The sequence below is a fragment of the Cebidichthys violaceus genome, unplaced genomic scaffold (assembly GCF_023349555.1).
Source record: "Cebidichthys violaceus isolate CVI_PGR_0920_01 unplaced genomic scaffold, fCebVio1.0.p SCAF_1, whole genome shotgun sequence".
NCBI classification, from domain to species: Eukaryota; Metazoa; Chordata; class Actinopteri; order Perciformes; family Stichaeidae; genus Cebidichthys; species Cebidichthys violaceus.
Window position 1 is genome coordinate 8,321,380 of NW_027176262.1, and position 21,847 is coordinate 8,343,226.

General features: G+C 41.6%; 2 protein-coding genes and 1 long non-coding RNA gene across 4 annotated transcripts; 2 read left to right on the plus strand and 1 right to left on the minus strand.

Moving 5' to 3' along the window:
- The first annotated feature begins 3,704 nt into the window (after positions 1-3,704).
- rnf7 (ring finger protein 7) lies at positions 3,705-5,509 on the plus strand. Its single transcript, XM_068716109.1, is given in 5 exon segments — positions 3,705-3,743; positions 3,746-3,808; positions 3,810-3,999; positions 4,130-4,177; positions 5,028-5,509. Coding segments are annotated over 5 exon segments (459 nt in total). The 3' UTR covers positions 5,147-5,509.
- A 1,823-nt stretch (positions 5,510-7,332) lies between these two features.
- On the plus strand, positions 7,333-10,919 carry grk7b (G protein-coupled receptor kinase 7b). Of its 2 annotated transcripts, none has more exons than XM_068716242.1 (4): positions 7,333-7,929; positions 8,433-8,870; positions 9,944-10,215; positions 10,566-10,919. In XM_068716242.1, exons 1-4 carry the CDS (start codon positions 7,333-7,335, stop codon positions 10,894-10,896), a joined length of 1,638 nt encoding a protein of 545 aa, XP_068572343.1. In that variant the 3' UTR covers positions 10,897-10,919. The 2 variants fall into 2 exon arrangements, with proteins under 2 accessions (XP_068572343.1, XP_068572431.1); XM_068716330.1 differs by having other exon boundaries at positions 10,569-10,919.
- LOC137876652 (uncharacterized) lies at positions 10,458-19,158 on the minus strand. Its single transcript, XR_011103453.1, has 3 exons — positions 18,932-19,158; positions 11,043-11,167; positions 10,458-10,925 (listed from the first exon to the last, which is right to left on the minus strand). It is a non-coding gene; the product is annotated as an uncharacterized lncRNA (long non-coding RNA).
- Positions 19,159-21,847: the final 2,689 nt, after the last annotated feature.

Genomic DNA, 21,847 nt, shown 5'->3' on the forward strand with positions numbered 1-21,847 from the left:
GAAGGAGAACATGTGCATGGCAAGTGAACACAACTCCCGTTTAAAACAGATGTTGGTCAGTGGAAGTTGCCTTTGGCTCGATTGAGGGACAGTAGGAAGAAGAAAAAAAAGCTGGGCCCCACTTAACATTCTCTCTACAAAATGTTATTCAATGCTCTCTTTGCTCCCATATGTGCTGCGCGGTATTTATTTAAACCCGTTCATTTGGAAATATACAACATGAAAGCACAGACGTGAAATAATAAAAACTTTAAACTGGAGTTTATAGGGTCCAGGGCCTCAAGATCTCTTACAGAAGCAGCAGCAATGTTCAACGCCCTTGTCTTGTCAATTGACTTTTTGGTGCATATTCCCAAACAAATGTTCTATTTAATTCGCACAAACCAGATGACCGAAATAAGCATTTTGGGCCACTTGAGAACTGGAGCCTCAGGACAGTTGCCTGCTTTGCCCATTTGGTAATTGAGTCTTGTCTGTATGAATAAAGGAAAATGCACCAAGCAGCTAAAATGATTTGTTTTGGTAATATATCATAATTTCTTGGATGCACCAAGTTTACAGATGACTTATTTATTATTTTATATATTATATTATCTGCTTATTATCAATGATCGCGTAGCCTCTACGAGAGGGTCTAAAATCATACAGACAACCCAATCCTTAAAATAATCAATCAAATCCCAACAGCCAGGTGGACATAGTTACAAGAAACTGGGAAGAAAGTTATTGTGCAATAAATCTTTATTTTTTTTCTTGGAGCAGACAGGTTAACAAATAGAGATAAGAGGAGTCCGCTCTACTAAGCCCCAGTTCCAGACTTAGTCCACAAATCACATTCTCCAGTGATTGTATGGAAAATATACGATGTGGTCGTGCCCAAACTAATTTAGTTACCAGCTTTTCTTCTCATTTTAAAAGTGTCATTCAAGAAGAGAAGGTGAATTAAATCTTTGAAATCATCACTTCACATTTTCCCTAATTTCTGTATTAATTAATTGTATTTGGATTGATGTGATGACTTAGGACTTAACTTGGGACATGCCTGTCTTGACTAAGGACTTGACTTGGGACTTGACTCGGGGCTTGCCTGTCTTGATGTGTGGCTTGACTTGGGACATGGCTGTCTTGATGTGGGACTTGACTCGGGACATGGCTGTCCTGATGTGGGACTTGACTCAGGGCTTGCCTGTCTTGATGTGGGGCTTGACTCGGGACATGGCTGTCCTGATGTGGGACTTGACTCAGGGCTTGCCTGTCTTGATGTGGGGCTTGACTCGGGACATGGCTGTCTTGATGTGGGGCTTGACTTGGGACATAGCTGTCCTGATGTGGGACTTAACTTGGGACATAGCTGTCCTGATGTGGGACTTGACTTGGGACTTGAATGAAAAGACTGAAAACTTACTTGTGATTTGCAAAACAATGATATTGTCCCACCTCTGCAATGACCTAATGAAGGCCACAAGGAGGACGGTGAAGACACTGATGATGATGACATGTTGTCTGACTGGGAAAGCGAAGATTCTGGGTATGACTAAGAATTTATGAGGATTAAGAGGAAAAAAAGGACTTTGAAGATGATGAGGATGACAATCTGACCTTGCTCCCCTCTTATCCAGTAATTCAGACGTTTTTCGAATGCATGATGACAACAGATCATTTTAGTGTTTGTCCCGTTCAGCATCAGGATCTTCCTGGGCAGCAAGCGGAACACCCTGAACAAGGTCGACCCTCAGCTTCCAAAAGATCATACGATCAATCTCAGGCCTTACTCAGAGCGGATAAGAGCAAAGAAGCTGAGGTGGAATTGTGAGGAAAGCAACGATTATCATTGTCAGTTTTAAGTGATTATTCATCTTACTCACTCTCCCACCCATCATGATTATACACACTGCATCAATCTCCCCACAAGAAGAAAGATGGCTGACACTCATGAGAAGGATGGATGACTACAGGAACAACTGGCGACAGTAGTCGACTTTCTTTCAGTCAACAAAGTAAGTAATCCCCTCACTTAGACTACAAAAGTATCAGTAGTGACATAAACTGGTGATAAACTAAAGTTAACTTTACATATGTGGATAATATGAATCCACTATTCATAATATCATTACCATTATTGGAGGCCAAATTTAACACAATAGCTATAACCACTGTGTGGTTGTGTCCAAAATGATTAATTTCTTGTTTTACTGTTTCGTAGAACAGGACTCCTCTACATTTTTAGCATTCCATAGGCAACTAAGTGTGGACAAAAAAACCCACTAACACCTGCTAACATCTGGCTTTTGTCTTGAGAGAGAATGGTTAGAGTCAACGTTTATTCCTGGGACAAATTATTGCAGTGGCCTCTGGTATTTAGCAGCTTCATTTCCGATCGGCAGTGTTGGAAACATGACATACTGGAGGACATGTTTTATTAGCTCCCTTTTCCATGGCAAAGCTACATTAATAAATAATAAAAAAATACCTCCAAGATGTGGCTCTGAGATCTAACCAGTACATTATATTTGGGGAGGATCAGATATATCTCACAGGGCATACTCAGATGTATGTACTCACGTGTTTTGGCAAACCCTCTTAACACACCTTACAAGTAGAAGTGTTTGAGATGCAGTCTATACTAATCCAACCGACCAGTGCTCCAAGTCTGCCAGTACTCACCTGTATGCAGTTTCACAAGGACGGTGGCACGAACATGAGCTGATACAGAATGGTGATGAGGAAACATTTGGATCCATTATACTCTGTGTGGGTTTTCCCAAACTGACATTCTCAAAGCTCCTCAAAGCTTTACATTTTCTCAACCCATTCATGTCTGTGTAGTCAGAAAATGTTTGATGTACATGAACACAAACATAAAAACATGTAGAGAGAATCTGGATGAGCTGATGCACAACATGGGAGAGGGGGGTGAAAACAAGGGTGCTGTAATTTATCCAAACAATGTTCACATCTGTTTTCAGGGTTGCATATGGGCCTAGTTTTAATTCAAAACCTTCATATTTTCTTTGGGGAGGACGCCCACACCCATTATTTAGAAGTATCTTTTATTCACTGTAGAAATCCAGATTATTTCTGGGTACTTCTTTTCACTTCAAGCACTGGAACCAAAATCTCCCAAAAAGCTGGTTGTCAATTTTTGCAGATGCATAACAGAGAGGATCCCAACAAATTGCATGACAGTCTGGTACAGCAGCTGCACCAAGGAGGACAAAAAAGCCCTCTGGCGTGTTGTGGAAACAGCACAGGACACTGTTGGTATTGAGCTGCCATCACAAGAACATCTTCCTGGTGTGTGATGAGGGCTAAGAACATCATAAAAGACATTACATATCCTGGACACCATCTGCATATCATATCATAATTACTTTTTTATTTTTCCCTATGTGACAGAAGAAAAGGCAAACACAGTGATACAAGTATTACTAATTATTGACCACGGTGATGAAAATGTGCTTTATACACAGGTGGTCGAATTAGTATTCTCAAATGTTTGTAACTTTCATGGAAAAAAAAAGCAAAAGGAACTCAAAAAGAAAGCTATTGCTTCTGCTATTTGTAAATTGTTGTTTATTCTGTTTTTTTGTCTTCGTATGTTTGCATTTCATTCAAGTGTTTGTGAAGTGTAACGTTATATTTTAGGTCAAGATTACAGACTTCAATTCCTAGAAAACAGCGCCATCTTTTGTCGCTATGGAGACATGATGTTCGCCGCACCGGCTAGCATTAGCACTTACGTTAGCATTAGCCTATAACGGTTTCGTCCATTTTGTTTAGCCTAGCTAGCCTAGCTAACGTCACATTAGCTGGCTGACGATACTGCAGCAGAGATGGATGACGGTGACGAGCCGGCGATAGTCCTCTCGCACAACACTTCTTCAGGCTCTAAGTCCAGCGGGGACAAGATGTTTTCCCTTAAGAAGTGGAACGCTGTGGCTATGTGGAGCTGGGACGTTGAGTGTGATACGTGTGCCATTTGTCGGGTACAAGTGATGGGTGAGTCCGAGGTTCAGACGCTGCTAGTCTGCTAGCTTGACTGGGACACCGGCTAACGTAGCTAACAGATGTTAACAGGAAGTCTGTGGCATACTTGGCACCACTGTAACATGTTTTTCTTTATTTGCAGACGCTTGTCTGCGGTGCCAAGCGGAAAACAAACAGGAGGACTGTGTTGGTAAGACAATGTCTGCAATGAAACACGTTATAGCAGCGTTAATTAATCACTTAGCGTTAGTTAGCAGGTTAATCCAACAAGCTAACGCTAGCTAGTTTAGTAGTTAGAGCTGTCAAAGAAACCGATCTAGCCAGTTTATCATAGTGGGAGGGGTTTTAATTCGTTGTGTTCGTTCCAAGTAAAGCCAAATGAGTGACATAACATTAGCGTGTATTTTTAGGAGAAAACACAATTATTTAGTTAATAAAACGTGAGAGCAAATTGCCTGTTAACAGATTATTGAGCTAGCTACGTTTGACCTGCTGAACACATAATTATAATAGAACAAATGTCAAAAGTAAAGTAACGTTAGTGTGAATTAAAAACCGAAAACCTTAACCAATCAACAGTGCAGTGCAACGCCTCAGTAAATGACTAACTAGATTTAGTGTGAATGACGCTCCACACTGTCAGTTATTATGACAGGAGATTTAGAGATGCTGGATACTTGCATTGTAAACCACTGATTCTCAAGATTAATACGTACTTAGTTTTTTTGCTTTTTAAGAAACTATTACAACTACCCGATAGCAGATACACCTTTTTTTTTAGTAGTCTCCGTGTGAGCTCCCTCATTTGTCATAGTCTGAAAACCATCTACTGAAGCATGACATAGATGGCAAGGATGTTTCTTTAGGAAAAGAATGAGATATGTCTTGAAACATAATAAAATAAAGCACAGATTAACTTAAAGTAAAGTAGTATTCAACACCATTAAAATAAACAAGGTTGTACTTTAATATTCTGTGTAACCTAAGCTGTTCCCTTTTTAATACTCTCCCTATGTCCTCTATCTTCATCTTCTTTTCAGTTGTATGGGGTGAGTGCAACCACTCCTTCCATAACTGCTGCATGTCCCTTTGGGTGAAGCAGAACAACCGCTGCCCCCTCTGCCAACAGGACTGGGTGGTTCAGAGAATCGGCAAATAAGCTCCACAGTCCAGATGGCCTGAGTCTCAAACGACACCTGTGTGCACCCAAAAGTGGTGACAGACCTGACAATGATCACTGCAGCGTCCTGTGCAGAGTGCCACTGACACCGACAACTGTCGTCCTACTTATGAATGCATGTTCCAGTAGTCCTGATGTCTAAGGAGGACGGTGGACTAAATTAAAGCAGACTTGGTCACTGATTGCTTGATGTGTCTGGAGGTATCATGAAGAGAAGGATGAACCTGGTTACGGTGTTTGGTCACATGTTAGCTTGACGTTATTGTCTGTGGTGGTGTTCAGCACGGCTTGAATATGTGACTGTCTTTTAAAAAAAAATAAAGAACTGTATATAGCTGTAAACATGTATTTCATCCAGTTTTTTTAATAGATGCAGTATATAATTCCTATAAACAATTGAAATTATGGATATTGGTATTAATGTAGTTCTACAACATATGTTTTAGTTTAGATCACATTGGTTTGGCTTTTGTGCTACTGACAAAAAGGTGCCATCACCAACAATCAAACTGTCAAGTTTCAAAATTAGAATCTAGTAGCAACCAAGGTTTATACGAATTATCTCTTATTCTTTACTCAGTTTCTCATTAGATTTATAATTTTAACACTTTTAGACTGATTTCTTGAACAGCTACTTGTGTTTAGACAGCATTTATTATTCCAGAAGGTTGGCCAAAAGAGGAAATGTAAAAAGTGCTTGTGGCAAAACTTGTTAATATTCTTTCATGCGTTTAAATATTGTATTATCACTTCCAAAACACTAACACGGTTTATGGTAATGCTTATCCACTTTTTGAACAAATGCCCATTTACAATATGAACATCATCTATGGAGTTCACAATGATTTAGTAATCAAACATGAATGTCCAGTAAAGGATCTAAAGTCCTTAAGTCACCTTAATGCCGTAAGTACCTTGGCAGTCTCCGTGAACTACCTGGAAGACGGCCATGCTAACCACTATACCACTAGCACTTGTTATACATGTATGGTGAGGTTGGCCTTGTTCCAGTTTCACGCTTACTGATTCAACTCAAGTGTGATAAAATGTAACTAAGATCATTTACTCAAGTACTTGTACTTAGCTGCTTAGAGGTGAATCAGGAATAGATTCAAATAATGAATATATAATATGTAATACTTTGAATGGAGCCAAATTAAGTACTTTTGCTTCATTTGAAGTACAGTTTGCTGCTAATATTTATGTGTATACATTGTTCAATTGCTACTTTTACTTGATTAGGATTTGGATCTACCAAACCTAATGGGTGGAATGATTAACTGTCATATGGGTGAATGTTTTCTAATCCTTTTTCTAGCATACAGAAAGCATCAACATGATATAAATGTTTTACTGATTTTCTGCACTCACATTTATGCAGTCTCAGTTCATCTGCTAATTATATCAAAATCCTTTGGTCTATAAAACTTAAAACAAAAGCAGGTTTATTGTAGTCAATTGCATTATTTGTGCAGGTGTTCATGTTATTTTGTTCACATTCTCTCTGCCAGTGATGCGGTTAAAGTGACTAAAGATGAAAATGTACTTTTAAAAACTGCTCCAGCTACAAATATATACAAATTGTTTTGCTGAGCAGCTGAAAACCTCAAGTATGAGTGTTCAGCCTTCACTCTCCTGACAGCTACTTCTGTCAGGAAAATCAATATCTTAGGCTGCTTACTTAACCAATTAGGGCTCATTTAGTGATGCCTTCACTCTCTTTCCTATGATAAGCAACAAAGGTTGCGTACATATACTTCACATATTATACTCAAACAGCTTTTTCAGTGCCTTATTTATCTCACAACAAGTTACAATCAGCTGCAACTTGTTAGGGCCAGGATCTGCCACCTCATCATGTCATGCTGGTAGCCTATTACCGCACAGGCACTCTGCATCTCCTAAGAATAGATGAGCCCAAAGCCTCTTAACTTCAAACCACATAAGTTGCTCTCCCTTAGTGCCGTCTACGACTAAGCGTGCAAAGACACTTAGCTAACAACAAATCTCAGTGGACGGTGGTACTTTTAATGCTACGAGAGGCGTGGCACAAGAGGTGGAGGATGTTCAGGATGCAGGTGCTTGAGGGTCTCAGTTGTGCCTGGAATCTGCAGATGAGTGAGCTAGTTGTAGTTGATCAGGCCAAGCTGCCTGTATGAAGCAACATGGGTGACCTGCCGGGACTGAACAACCTGGTGGCCAACACGGTCTACCTGAAGGCTCAGCATGTACATCGTGACGAGCTGAGGAAACAGAGGCTCTCTCTGACGCTGCCCAAACCAAAGATGTCCTCTGCTCTCCAGGCAGCAGTGGGGAGGAAGTACGAGTCACTGTGTGAGCGACAGCCCATTGGGAGGAAGTTGTTCCAGCAGTTTCTCAGGGCCTCTAACCCGCAGTACAGGGTCGCCACTGAGTTCCTGGAGGAGCTGAGTGACTGGAGCTTTGCCGAAGATGAAGCCAGAGAGAAAGCCAAACAGAGCATCCTCGTACAGTTCTGTCAACCTGAGTCCAGGAGTTTTCTCTCATACCTTACAGGAGAAGCAGCTGAAAGATGCAAGAGTTTGTCAGACAAAAACTTTGACGTGATAATGGGCCAGATAAGAGAAGCCACAAGAGACTTCCTGAGGGGGAAACCTTTCTCGGAGTATCTGAATAGTCCCTTTTTTTATAGGTTCTTGCAGTGGAAGGAGTACGAGAAGCAGAAGATCAGTGACAGATACTTTTATGAATTTAGGACTTTGGGAAAAGGTGGCTTCGGCGAGGTAGGTGACAGAAATCCCAGCATCTGAATAAAAGTGTACATTTCTGATTGCTTCATGGACTTACAACTAATATGTTTGAGTTAAGTTTTGACAGAAGAAATTACATTATATTTCTTACAAATGAAAAGCTGAATTCATGAGCAATTAAAAGCACCCTAACTCAATTTAATACACTGAGAGGTTTTTGTGGTACAGCCTCACTTGGTCCGGTGTGACCTGTAGATTTTGGAAGCTAATGTCAGCACACTGTATTTCTGACATTAGAAATTCCTCTACTTGTGCCACTATTACTATTGCATTATGTTTTAACATTCATCATCATCCTGTATTTGCTACACACAGCGGCTGCTATCCAGTAAATGTTATACAGTCTTGTTTTAAAGTCCCTGCAAGGAGTATCAGAAATGTATTTCAAGATGACACAGTAACAACAAACACTAAACCACTACATGTACTGAATAACACTTTTATAAAAACTAAAGTAATGTTCCTCTGTCTTGCAGGTGTGTGCGGTGCAGGTGAAACACACAGGCCAGATGTACGCCTGCAAGAAGCTGGAAAAGAGCTGCTTGAAGAAGAAAGGTGGCGAGAGGATGGCCCTTCTGGAGAAACAGATCCTGGAGAAGGTCAACAGCCTCTTCATCGTAAACCTGGCTTACGCTTACGACAACAAGACTCACCTGTGCCTGATCATGGACCTCATGAATGGTGGAGACCTCAGATTCCACATCTACGAGCTCGGGGAGCGGGGTATCCGTATGGAGCGCGTTGTTTACTACATGGCCCAGATAACCACTGGGATGCTCCACCTGCACTCTATGGACATTGTGTACCGGGATATGAAGCCTGAGAACGTGCTGCTGGATGCTAAAGGACAGTGCCGGCTGTCAGACCTGGGATTGGCTGTTGAGCTGCCAGAGGGCAAAACGATCTGCCAGAAGGTTAGTGTGGTGACCCGTCCCTAGATTAACCGCAGCGCTCGCTGTCAGACGTTTGCACCGAAATGCACTTTGCAAAGTCACACCGTGGTTTGTGTTAGGCCAAAAAGGCTCTTCACTCCTGATCATATTGTTCACACAGAGAGAAATAGTCAATAGTTGCTCTCGTTTTAATGTCCCTACACGGTATATTTGTCCACCCACCACTACAAGCAGCTTACCAGAAATAGATATGATGGCTCTGAGAGCTGCTCTGACAGACAGCGTAAGAAAGTATAACCCTCTGTGACTTAAATTAATCTTTTTAAAAGGCGCTTGACCTCATCCCTACTTGGATGCTGTTAGCTTTAGTTAATCTTTGCTCTACTAATACCAGATATGGCCTCCACGTGTCTGTCCGAGGAAATGAGTCAGGATATTCACAGCAGGCTCTCCACTCACTAGAGACGGGAGAAAGACTGAACGACAATGTCTCCGTCAATTGTCAGCTGACCAAATGACCAAATGAGCTGATGCAGGCCAGTTAACAGCCATATTTGGTGTCACAGTGTCGTATTGTTTCACGTTGCATTCTTGTGTCTGTATTTTTGTATTAATTGTATTATTTAATTTAGTTTTCAATCATGTGATGGAAGCTGGTCAAGAAAGTTTGCTGCAGTTAAATTAAATACACTTTATCTCAATATCTCATAATAACACAACAGAATATCAAAAGCTCAAATCACCATTAATAACAAAAGAGGCTTATGGTTTACCCCGAACACAAACATGTATATGCTAATGGTATAATGATTTGCATTATTTTGGTATTTGAAGAAATAGAGCCTCCCTTGCTAATGCGCCAACTCCCTTATGCAAAAAAAAAAATTTAATATATACATAACCCCCCTTCCCCCCCAATAACTGTCCCGAAGCAGGTATACTTTGGCAAATATACCAGGTGGTTCAGTCTTTTCCCTGGTCCCCAGATTTAACCAGACCTGAATACCTTTACAGAAATTGCAATTTTTGCTTAAGTTAAACCCCAGAAATATGGAGGATGCTTAAGATAAAATCCCCCCTCTGTGTGTTGTCAGGCTGGCACTACTGGCTACATGGCCCCTGAGATTCTGAGGCAAGAGTGCTACCGCATGTCTGTGGACTGGTGGGCTCTGGGCTGCAGCATCTATGAGATGGTTGCCGCCCGTTTGCCTTTCAAAGACTTCAGAGAAAAGGTGCAGAATGAGGAGGTGACTCGTCGCACTCTGGAGGACGATTGCAAGTTTGAACACAAACACTTTGACGCTCCCACCATAGATATCATCCGCCGCTTTCTAAGGAAGAGGCCGTCGTTTCGCCTTGGGTGCCGGTGAGTAAAAAGCTAAATTTTCCCAGGCACAAATTGGTCAGATGAAGTTGATGCAGACCTCATGGAAGGAATCATCCATCAAGAAAATGTATAACTTCTTTTTCACCCCTAAAAACACACTGTTATCCTTGGTGTGATGCAGTCCTTAAAGAAACAGGCCCAAGGGTACAATGTTATGTTTAAAGGAGCAGTGTGTAAAATGAAGGGGGATTTATTGGAAGAAATGGAATATAATATTCATAAATATGAACACTTTTACAGCCCAATCATTTCACCTGCCTCATGCTTTCATAACCTAATTTTCTATTGCAGTCCAATCATTAAATGTCTTTTGTGTCTTTTTCTTACAGTAGTGGCGATGACCCACGAAACCACGCGTTTTTCAAGAGCATCAATTTCCGTCGTCTGGAGGCCGGCCTGGTGGAGCCCCCCTGGATTCCAAAATCCAACGTGGTGTACGCCAACGACACGGACAGGTTCAGGGACATCTCCGAGGTCGAGGATGTTAAGTTTGAGGCCAAGGATGAGAAATTCTACAAGCAGTTCAGCACAGGCGCAGTCTCCATCCGCTGGCAGAAGGAGATGATCGACAGCGGAGTGTTTGACGAGCTGAACCAGCCCAATCTGAATGGCCACGGCCGTGAGACGGTGTGGGAATCCAGGACGTGCATCGTTGTGTAAGCATTTTATCTGCTCACCAATATGTGCAACTGGGCAAAACAATAACACACAAATTTCCATTAATTTAATTCCTTTCACACTACCAAAGTGCCTGGTATTATACCAAATGGAGCAGCTCAGGTACCTTTTTTAAACATTTTACTTGCCTTTATCTGAATTCATTTTCTTCCTCAAGACATCTGCCTCAGTGTTGTGCCTGGATGGAAACACACGCTGACATTGCAACTGCTGCTTTATAGTTTGCCCTCTGTTCCTGGTGAGGCAGCAGATCCTAGTGCACGCATAGTTTCCATTACATCACTCAGCCATTTTGGCAGGCAAGTGTTTACATGTGTTTGTAAACAAGCAGCATAATGGTTGTGTGTCACTAAATAGCAGCAGGATTATTCTCGAGTATTCACAGAAATGTGCCACATTTGTTAGACAGACATAAATCCCATGGCTGCCTTTCGCTCTCGTGAGTGGACAGTGAAACGCGACCTCAGTGAAGTCTCTCAGTAGCAGACGTTCACCACTAAGTGCCGCCAGACTCCCATGAAGTGCGTTTGAACTCCCACAGCACTCCTCATCATCCCCACTATCCTGGCTGTGCTGCTCAGGTATTTACAAGCACTGGATGACTCGTTCACCTTTAACAAGGGAATGAAGGCGACACATTGTCATAGTTTCTCTGCACAAATAACATTGAATTTGTGGCTTTAACAAGGCAATACTAACCCCCTTTATTACCCCCCCCCCCCCCCCAAATGTGTTTACAAGCCATACCTAAGAAAGTGATGTTTACTACTTAAAGCATAGCAACAACAAACTTTTTATTTAGCTATTCTTAGTTCCCGCTTCCAACTGCATGACAAAAGCTTCTGGTTTCAGGAGTTCCATGTCTTTTTGTTGTAAGTAAATATATTGTTTAATTTGAGTTTTTATCCCAGATGATTACTTGAGAAACTTGTTTTTTCTTGTAGGTGTTTTTCAGGTATTTTTGACATTAATTTATATTGAGCATTGATATGAAATGAGGGACTAACATGTGACAAAGGTCTCTGGCGAGACTCATCATCTCAGCAACTTAGACCTTTGGGCAACCAGGATGCCCCGGGTGTCTTATTCCTGACTCAAATCATAATTCTTTACCTCAGTTTTACTTTGTTCCAGTCCTCAACTCTTAAATGAACATTTACAATGTCAAACATGTCTTTTAATTTTACTCACACAAATAATTGCATTGTCAGTATGTAACAGTGCCAATAACATTTTGTAATATTAAAATCTGAAATGTAAATTGTAATCTTATAATGATGATTTAAACATGTTCTTATATTTTATGTGACCTTTTTGTCTTGTATTGATTTCACATGTAGCTTTGTGATTCTTTCTTGCCTCATGCATGAGTTTCTTATAATAATGTTTTGTGCTCTTTTTAATTAAACGATCAAGCCGATGACAACAATTTTTATGAGATGTGATGGAAAATAAACAAAGCAAATTTTCAAAACGCTTGAGTTAAATAAAGCAATTCCTTATGCATTGCTGCTGAAATGATTACTGGTAACAAATTTGTCTTCATAGCGATGACATTCAAAGTTATTTCCAAACAGCCGGGGTCAGTCTGAAAGTGGAAGATGGTTGTCTCTTTATAGTAACCACAGTACATTCATAGTCCCAACATGACATCACCCTTAATATTTGATTCACATCTGTCACTCCAAAACCTGAGATGCATTTCGGTAATGAGGGACAGATAAACATGTGATGTGCTAATTCCTGTAAGGGGTTGACCTTACAGGACTGAGAAGTGGCTCTGTTCACGCTCAACTGTCATGAGATTAGAGGGTGTTTCGGATGGAAATCCAAGATGCAACCTGATCATCGTCGGCTGCGAAGGCAGAGTGGGGAGTCCACTGTGGACGACGTGACGACAAGACAAAGTCTGCAGAAGGTCTCCAGGAACATGTTTTTACCAGGTGCCTACAAGCGTCTGCCAGGGTTTAGTTCCCCACGGGTCGACGCTGTAACTCCTGCCCTCCAACACACAAACACAGCACAAGCCACTCCACAACACACACACACACACACACACACACACACACACACACACACACACTGCCCTTATCATTTGCACTCATGCATGCAGATGCACACACATGCATGCACATTAATGCATCTGTGTTAACACTGATCATGCAGGCAAAGATGTACACACACATCTAAATAAACACTCTCACTTACAGTACACATGCTGACACACACACACACACACAATCTTATTACCTCTGTAGAAGCAGGCATGGGGTTTTAGAGATCAAAGCAGGACAGGGTGTAATTTGGTATCTGCGTTTGTTACATGCCCATGCTCTGGATTCACATCAAAGGCATGTGCCACACTTCAGCTCAGCCCTGGCATCCTCAGGACTGTATCACACCAGCAATATTGCTGCTTTTTCCCTTCTTTGGCTGTGAGTGTGTCAGTATTTGTGGGTACACATGTGTGATTATGTGTTAGATGTACACATAAAAATGGATTTGTGTCTATATATGCATTTGTGTGTGCACAAGGGAGTGTGTGTGTGTGTGTGTGTGTGTGTGTGTGTGTGTGTGTGTGTGTGTGTGTGTGTGTGTGTGTGTGTGTGTGTGTGTGAGCATTTAGGATAGGTGATAAAGTGGTTAAACAGTCGAAACAGAGAGGTCATTGTCTGCTGAGGGAAAGTAAGAGCTGGACTCGTGCTCACTGCTAGTGTGATTTTTGGGTTTAAATCTGTTTTTCAACGGTTAAAATATTTTCCCCTTTGTGCCCTTTTTGTGACAAAAATGTTAAATGTTAAATAAATTAGAATCAAAAAGAGTGTTGTATACTGAGCTCTACCTACGTGACCCCGCTGCTGCTTAGGAAGTGTTTCGTTTTTTGGTTAACGCTCAATTTTCTATGCTTCATTGCTTGAATTCTTAACATTTCCACAAATAAGTGAATTCCTGCAGGGCCATCCAACAGAAACAGTGTGTGTGTGTGTGTGTGTGTGTGTGTGTGTGTGTGTGTGTGTGTGTGTGTGTGTGTGTGTGTGTGTGTGTGTGTGTGTGCGTGTGTGTATGCATGATGTTCTTCCCCACTGAGGCCCAATGGGCAGTTTCCATGGCGCCCAGACCTCAGACCCCTTCCACTGCCAGGGGCTGGACAACGTCATGGATAGAGCCTGATCACACACACACACACACACACACACACACACACACACACACACACACACACACACACACACGTGTAAACAGTCCCACACTCTTAGCCCTCGTCCTATCACTGCACCATGTTTGGTCCCTTTACTGCAACATTCGTCCGTCTATGTCATTTAATCTCATGTTCAGACTTCAACATTTATTTTTCTTTCAACAATAAAAAAGAATGCTGCCAGTGGGGCCAAATAATGAATAGTTCCCTGTATAAAACCACGTTTTGGGATTTTTTTTTAGAAAAGAGTATCAATGTCTTGAACCACAACTGCATGGCATGAGAATCAAGAAAATGTCAGGTTTGCACAGAATTCCTGACACAAGTTAATTTGTTTTTGAAGCAGAGGAATCAATCTCTCCACATTAACAGATTTTTTTATGATTCAGAAATTGATGAAAATGACTTAAGTTGCTGAGAAAACTATGTTTTTGCCAAATAAATGATAATTCTCTTGCAAGGCTGGATAACCAAGTAAAGCAGGTAATTGCCGAGAGGGCCCAGGTTTACTTCATATCAGTTGGTTGTACGTCTCTTAACTAATTGCAGTTTTTCTGAGGCATTTACACCACATAAGTTCAATATCAACTAAGATATCTCCTCACCTTATGGCCCTAGTAATTTTGAGAGTAGTTGTGTCAAAATCTAGTGAATTATTTCACTTTATGTTGTGCTCACATGGTGCATATTCCTAAATAAAGTGTCCTTACTTGCTAAAAGGGTTTTATGAAATTGGAAACAAAAAAACTAGGACCAGGTAATATTATTCCAGTATAGGACCGGTTGGTGTCTACAGTAGGTGTTTGGAGAAATAATGAGGCCCTATGTATAGAGGAGGAGGTTGATAGGGGCCCAATAACATATTTTTGAGTCTATTTCAGCCATTTGTACATTACTTTAAGCATTTAAACTGTTTAATCTACTCACTTGTTTAGGGGTTACGGCTTATTTAATATGTTGAGACATTGTTTTGATCAAGTTATAATTTTATTTGATCTTTTTTCAAATTAATTGAACCCCTCTACAATTTTTCCACATGCCTTCTGGCAACTGCTGTATACGTGTTTGGACTGCACCAAACTTTTTAAACTGCTACTCTACGTCTTAACTTTCAGTTTACCCATTTCCACGATCAGTACTCTGTCACATCTCTCCGGTCACCTGTCGCTAGGAATAAAGTTCTCTCCCACAAGTAGAAAATCCCATGGAAACGGCTTAACGTTCAAAAAGTTACAGCATCCTGAAACCCGAGTTAGCCAGAGTGCAAAGCTTTCTGATGTTCCTCACCCCTCCACTGCAGGGTGATTGAGGATCAGCACATCAAACGAAGGGAGAGGGTTATAATGATACAGAATACTGTATGAGGGGAAACACTTTACAACCCCTGACGCTGAACTGAGAAGGAAAAAAACAGTTGTGGTGCATGTGTTAATGTACTTTAATTACAGTACACCCTTTTGCCTCAGGGGTCACTGACCGAGCGGGTTTTGGCCTCTGTGTTTGTGTGGACTACTCTGTCTGCATGTGTGTGTGTGTGTGTCAGTGAATCAGAGCTCAGAAGCAGGTTTAAAATCAATCGATTCCACAGTGTCACACAAAAACAGAAATATAAGCTGTGAGGTGGTATTAGTTTCTAAGAGTGCATCCAGTTTGATTTAATTAGCTGGTACTTATTGCATTCTTTGTTAGCGGTGTAATATGACTGACAGTTGGCGCGGCAGCCTGTCTGGACGGAGTCCAAGACCATCTCTGCTGTTAGTGTGTGTGTTTCCAGACTCTGTAACCTGCCTCTCACTGCTGTTTCAAACTCTCAATATCTATGTGTGTGTGTGTTATCACACCACCCCTTGACATCTGGGGTGTGTCATTACACTGCTGCTAACGGATAAAATAATACAGAAAAATCGGCAAAGCTGTTTTTGTAATAAAGAAAAGCGTAGGATGTGTGTGAACTAGTTGGGTCCGTGAAAAGAGACAAATACTCCTCATACTATGACCAAACTCTGTGGTATTTCCTCACAGGTACTCCACATACCGTGACTCATTTGGCCCCTGCTCACTAGCAGGAAGAGGAGGAAGAGGTATATTCAGATTCCTGGCAAAAAAAGGTGTAGTCTCCTAAAAAAAAGCATGGTATAACTTTTTTCATTCATTATGTACAGGATGACAGTCTGTAGCCGAGGCCTGGAGAGTCTCCACTTTGGTGACAGCAGCCTGGCCTCGGCACTGTTTTCAGATGATGTCATGTTTATGGCTTCATAAGCGGTTGAAATTTGCCCCAGGTGAGAAAGAAGCGGCTGCCACAAGTGATACAGTTAAGGTACGGTATCTCACATTTTGTTACGCTAACTATGTCCGGCAAACGTTCTGTAGTCCACAGAAGATAAGGTGATCCTGGTAGAACTCACAGTGCCACGGGTGAAGGGTTACCAAGTGGCACATGTTCTAGTGCTGGTTTGCAGAGACAAAGGATGGCAAGCCAGGTTTTTCCCTTTAGGTATAAAAAAAGTGTAAAGCAGGTGCATTTAGCCAAACTCAATAGTCCCTTTTCATGGAAAGAATTGCCCTCATACTGACAAAAAAGAGGCTCTTCAGATGCAAAAAACAATCAATAGTTCAGTGTATTCCATGTGAAAAAAGTGACTAAAAAGTGTTTGCTGGAATCAAACAAGATGTGGTAGCTGGTTACAAGCATAATGGATAAATAAAGGAATGGATAAGGATAATGTAATTTCAGGTTCATATGACAAATTATATGTTGTTGTAGTCCAATGAAATACTGGCCAAAACTGCTGCTGAGCATTTTTTATCTATTAAGCCTGAAACTCTGTGTGTTTGTGAGAAAAAAGATTGATAATGTTGGTTCCCAAATGGAAAAGAAAACACTGCCTGGAAGCTACATGAGGTACTACATTTTGTTGTGACAGGCAGTACTACTTCAGTTTCTTGTTGCAGGCCATCTCTTGGCATTTATTACCCAACTGAGCTCAAGTAACGGCATCCATAACGTATCTGTTGAGAATGCTTTCAATGGTAACACGCCTCAAATCTAAAAACTCCACACTGTAACCTTATCTCTCTTATTTCTATCTTTGGTGAATGGTTTTATACTCACAAGTAAGATGGACTAATATCTTGTGATGATCATGAGGATGTGGTCAGCAGGATCCCACACACAAATGCATGCGCACGCACACATATGCCAGCATAAATACATGCACACACTGCCCCCAGATGTTTCTTGACATGGTCTGCTGTGACGCCAGTACATTTGTTTATCCCTGCATGCATAGTTAACTCTCCATGCCCTGCACCACAGAGCACTGCACGTTTCCACTGACACTTTTTTCCACTCACCTCTGAACCACCACAGAAACACAAAGAAATATATATTAGTGCAACTGAAATGGTAGCGATCACTGCTTTTTCTTGTATACTTTGAAATAAAATGATTAATGTTTCATTGGCGGACATATGGTGAGACTGAAATCACATATACCAATGCTTTGCCAAAAGATGCTACTGTGCTCGTCACACATCTGCTCTTTGGCATGAAACACCACCAGCAATCACATATTTCCAGGATCAGAGATGTCATGGCATGTGTCCCCAAAGTACCATCCAAATGAGCACTCAGTAGAGTTGTTGCAAGAGTTTTTTTTTACTTTACTCTTATGCAGCTTTGTTAAAGTTTAATCAGCACTAATAAAACCTTAGGAGTTGGATATCGATGTCACAAAACCCTATGTTGTGATAAGAATGATAACAAGGTAACTTGTGGTGCTCTAACAGGTGCAACAGAGCCAACAGGAGACTGGGCGGAGCTGTCAATCAACTCCACAAAGTCCTGTAATCAGGGAACATGAGTGAAAACACCTGGGTGGACTGTAGGTGTGTAAGGGCTCTATTCAATCGTAGGCTTGCTATCAGACTTCAAAGTTCCTTCTAGGGTTCCCTCCAGAAGAGAAAACGCATTGCAGTGCCCTACATGCCGACATGCCCGACATGCTAGAAAACTTTCCGGCCGTTGGTGCCAAAATGCAGCTGGTGCCCTTTTTTCTTTTCTTTTTCTTCACCCCTGCCCCTCAAGACAAAACTGATGGTGTGAGCTATACAAATAAAAAAGTTGTGATAAACCCAATTTTCCCAACAAAGTCATCTCCAGATCTACTCTAGTTCCGACTCTGGCGTCATGGTATGGTAAATTAACAAAGGGGTTTAATGGACGGACTTAAAAGATTCCTTCAATACCTCTTCAGAAATGTATTTTGCTATTAAAATCACAACTACTCTTCTCGTGTTTCTTTCTTAATCTTGTCCTTGCTCTTATAGGTGAGAGATCTGCAAACAGCTGCTCTGGGTCACATGCTTTGTCGCATTGTTAACACATAAAAAGCCCACGCACTCGTTAACATCAAAGTCTGCCTCTTCTTTTTTGATGTCGATGCAACGTCCCCTAGTTTTTGCTTTGAACACATACTGTATACCATTATTCATTTTTCTCGGAAGATGTGTACACACGGAATACACATGCAGATGGTAACACGCATACACACTTAAACACACTCACTTAAACACACATACACGCATACAGCCGAGGCACTGGCATGTCTGAAAAGAGCCCTTTGATTGTGCGGCCCTCACTCCTCATTTGCCGTTTGAGTTGGCATTGGAAGAGTTCTCCTGAGGTGCCCTGGCCCCATGCACACACACACACACACACACACACACACACACACACACACACACACACACACACACACACACACAGAGCCCTGAAAGCTTCGTGGAGCCTGCAGGGAGTCAAACTGCTCTCACCTGTTGTCTCTGGCAGCCTAAGAGGGGACGATTAGCGCCCAGCACTGACAATATGCTCTTTGTTCCCCTCTTTCTCTCACTCTCCCTTTCTGCCATCTCATACTTGCAGTCTGTCACTTCTGCCACTGCTCATTTCTCCCTCTGCCCGGCCTTCTGTCTTCCTCTGTTTCTACCTCTCAATGTCTCTCTGTCACTCTTTGTCTGTGCGTCCATCTTGCCTGCTTACTATTTCTGTCTCCCTCCCCTCTTTCTCTCTCTCTCTCTCTGTTTCTGTCCGCCTCTAATGCCCTTGTGGCCATGAGAGCAGTGTGTGGAAAACAGTTGAGCACTTTATCGCAGATCATCGAGGTAATCCCTCACAAATACGCTCCGTGATGGCACTACTCACATGCTGCAGGGGTCTCGTCACTGGGCCAATCACAGCGACCGAAGCCAGAATTAACTCATTTTGCTTTGCACTGATATCAAGACTTGGAGGTCAAATGTTTTAAACATTAGTATCGACGTAAAGGGCGAATCAAGCTTCAGAGAAATGTGAGGTTCGCAGCACATGTTCCACTCTGAATGTATTAGCATGTATTAGTGAGGCCCGGTCATCCTTGACTGGCATCTGTGGGTGAGAGGGTGTAACAGCGGTGCGTGTGTCCCAGCACAGTGGCCGTAAACAGCCCTGGTGTGACATTTCCACAGGCTGGGTCACAGATGTACAGCTGTATAAAGTGGCCTTTATGACCGTAGGGGAAGACCTCAGTGAGATGTGGGGAAGTCAAGCTAGCATTCCTCCGTTCATTGAAAACATAGTGGACAGTGTTGGGGGTGGGGGGTGCTGCAGAGAGGAAAGGCGTGTCTGTCAGCTCAGTATCAGCTACACTTAAACATGGAAATAGCATTTGTAGGAGGCTCCTTAGTTTCAGTCTTATTCAATTGGTGTTGAAGGGTCATATACTCATTTTCAGGTTCATACATATATATTTTTTTTTTCTCAAACATACTAACATGCTTTTAATGTTCAAAATACTGTCTTTCTGTAGTAAGCCTCTGAAATGCTCCGTTTTAGTGCCTGCCGCTTTTAGCCCCCCTACTAAAAAGCCCCGTGTGCTCTGATTGGCTTGCAAACAAAATACGATGCACCTTTGCAAAGGTAGTTATCAAACCGTGGGTGGAGATATCCAGATGAGCGGCGGTATATTTTAATGAGTCAATGTGACATAGGAAGGGAAGCCAAATCTGAATGATTTGTTGAATCACATGTTTTCTGATCAACTCAGTGTTGTCTTGTTTCACAGTTTGCTGGCTGAATTAAATTGTTTATGAATAAACCATTATGTGCGCATTTATAGGCTATAACATAAATGGAGACAAATTCTCTGACAATCAAAGGGACCTTTGAGCTTATTATGTGAACAAAATCTCAAGTTTGCCTCATAGGGATTTATTATCTGTATATCAAATAGACCGTTTTAGTGCCAACGTGATGATTATGTCACTGTGTTAGCTGGAGGCAAAACAAAAAAAGACTAGTGGCAAACATGAATCACCTCAGAGTATTCCTTATCAAACTTTCCGAAACTGTGTTTCCGTTCATCTGACCAGGGTGCAAACACAGCAGGCTTCACATGCACACTACTGAACAGTGACTTTGGTATATTTGGGATGGGGAACTTAAAACAGTAAATATGTGCCCTTTACAGATACTCTAACCACATGTAGTATTCATAACAAGACCAATTCATAGTCAAGTCCAGTGAATTTTTACATAGCGCACATTTAAAAACACCAAGACTTGACCAAAATGCAGAGAACAGAGAAATTAAAATCACATTTAGATAATTAAAATGGAAATAAAAGTTAAATGCATCAGATATAACAACCCAGTATTATTCAACAGAAAAACGTACTTCCCTAACTGCCCTCTTGTTTCTATTAGCCCCTTTGAAATTGCAGCACAGTGACTTGGTTTGAGTTGGCACTGGTGAGCAGTTGGAGCGCAAACGCTACCTGTCAGCTCCTGGAGACTTGTATCTTCAGTGGCAAAGCAGTGGCAGCCTGAGTCTGTCTTCTACTCTGCTACAGTTCATACATTCATATGAACTGTCCCTAGCAACATGCTATAAAATGTGAAGTAGGATGTCATTTTAGCTGACCAAGATGCCTTTTTCAACCCTGAGCTGCAGTGACGACCCCAGAACCCTGGCAGAGAAAGAAAAAGTCACATCTGAGCCAAACTCTCTCTGTAAGTTCTTCCACAATTCATTGAAGTCAAAACTCATTAGGAGATGACAGAAGAAACTCGGCTGCTTCACCTGGCTGCAGGGAGCATTTGCAAGTATTGTAGAAGATACAGACCTGCTACCACTCTGACTAATGCATGGAAATAAGGTTCAAAAGCAGTCAAGTATTCCTTTAAATGAGGCATGTCTCAGGCCTGTGGGGCTGTGGGATCATCAAACTGTTGTAAGTGTGGGGACAGTATGGGTCCTATTGAAACACATCCTCAGGGTTCCTTCAAGATGTCATTCAAACCACCTGTAGAGTATAGGTTTCACAGTAAATTATCTGAAGGCCGATGCAACGCAACAACATCTTTGAGTAGTTTGAAGACTGACTAACCCCAACAGATATTTGTGAGGCTACACAGAGTTAAACTATGAGATTAAAGCCACCATTGGTAGCATTTGAAAATGTCTGACTTTGGCACCCCCTGTGGTGATATGACACTTGTGCAATAGTACTCTTAGAAATTCCAACAATAGTACGAACACTGTGGTATCAGTAGCATTTAGGTTGCTTAAAATCCTACAATGCAGTACTTCAGCTTTGATAGATTTGGTCATATAAAAACACACCAACACTATGAGAAGAGCTGAAACAATTAATTAATCAATTGGTTGTTCAATCAACAGAAAAAATATTTGC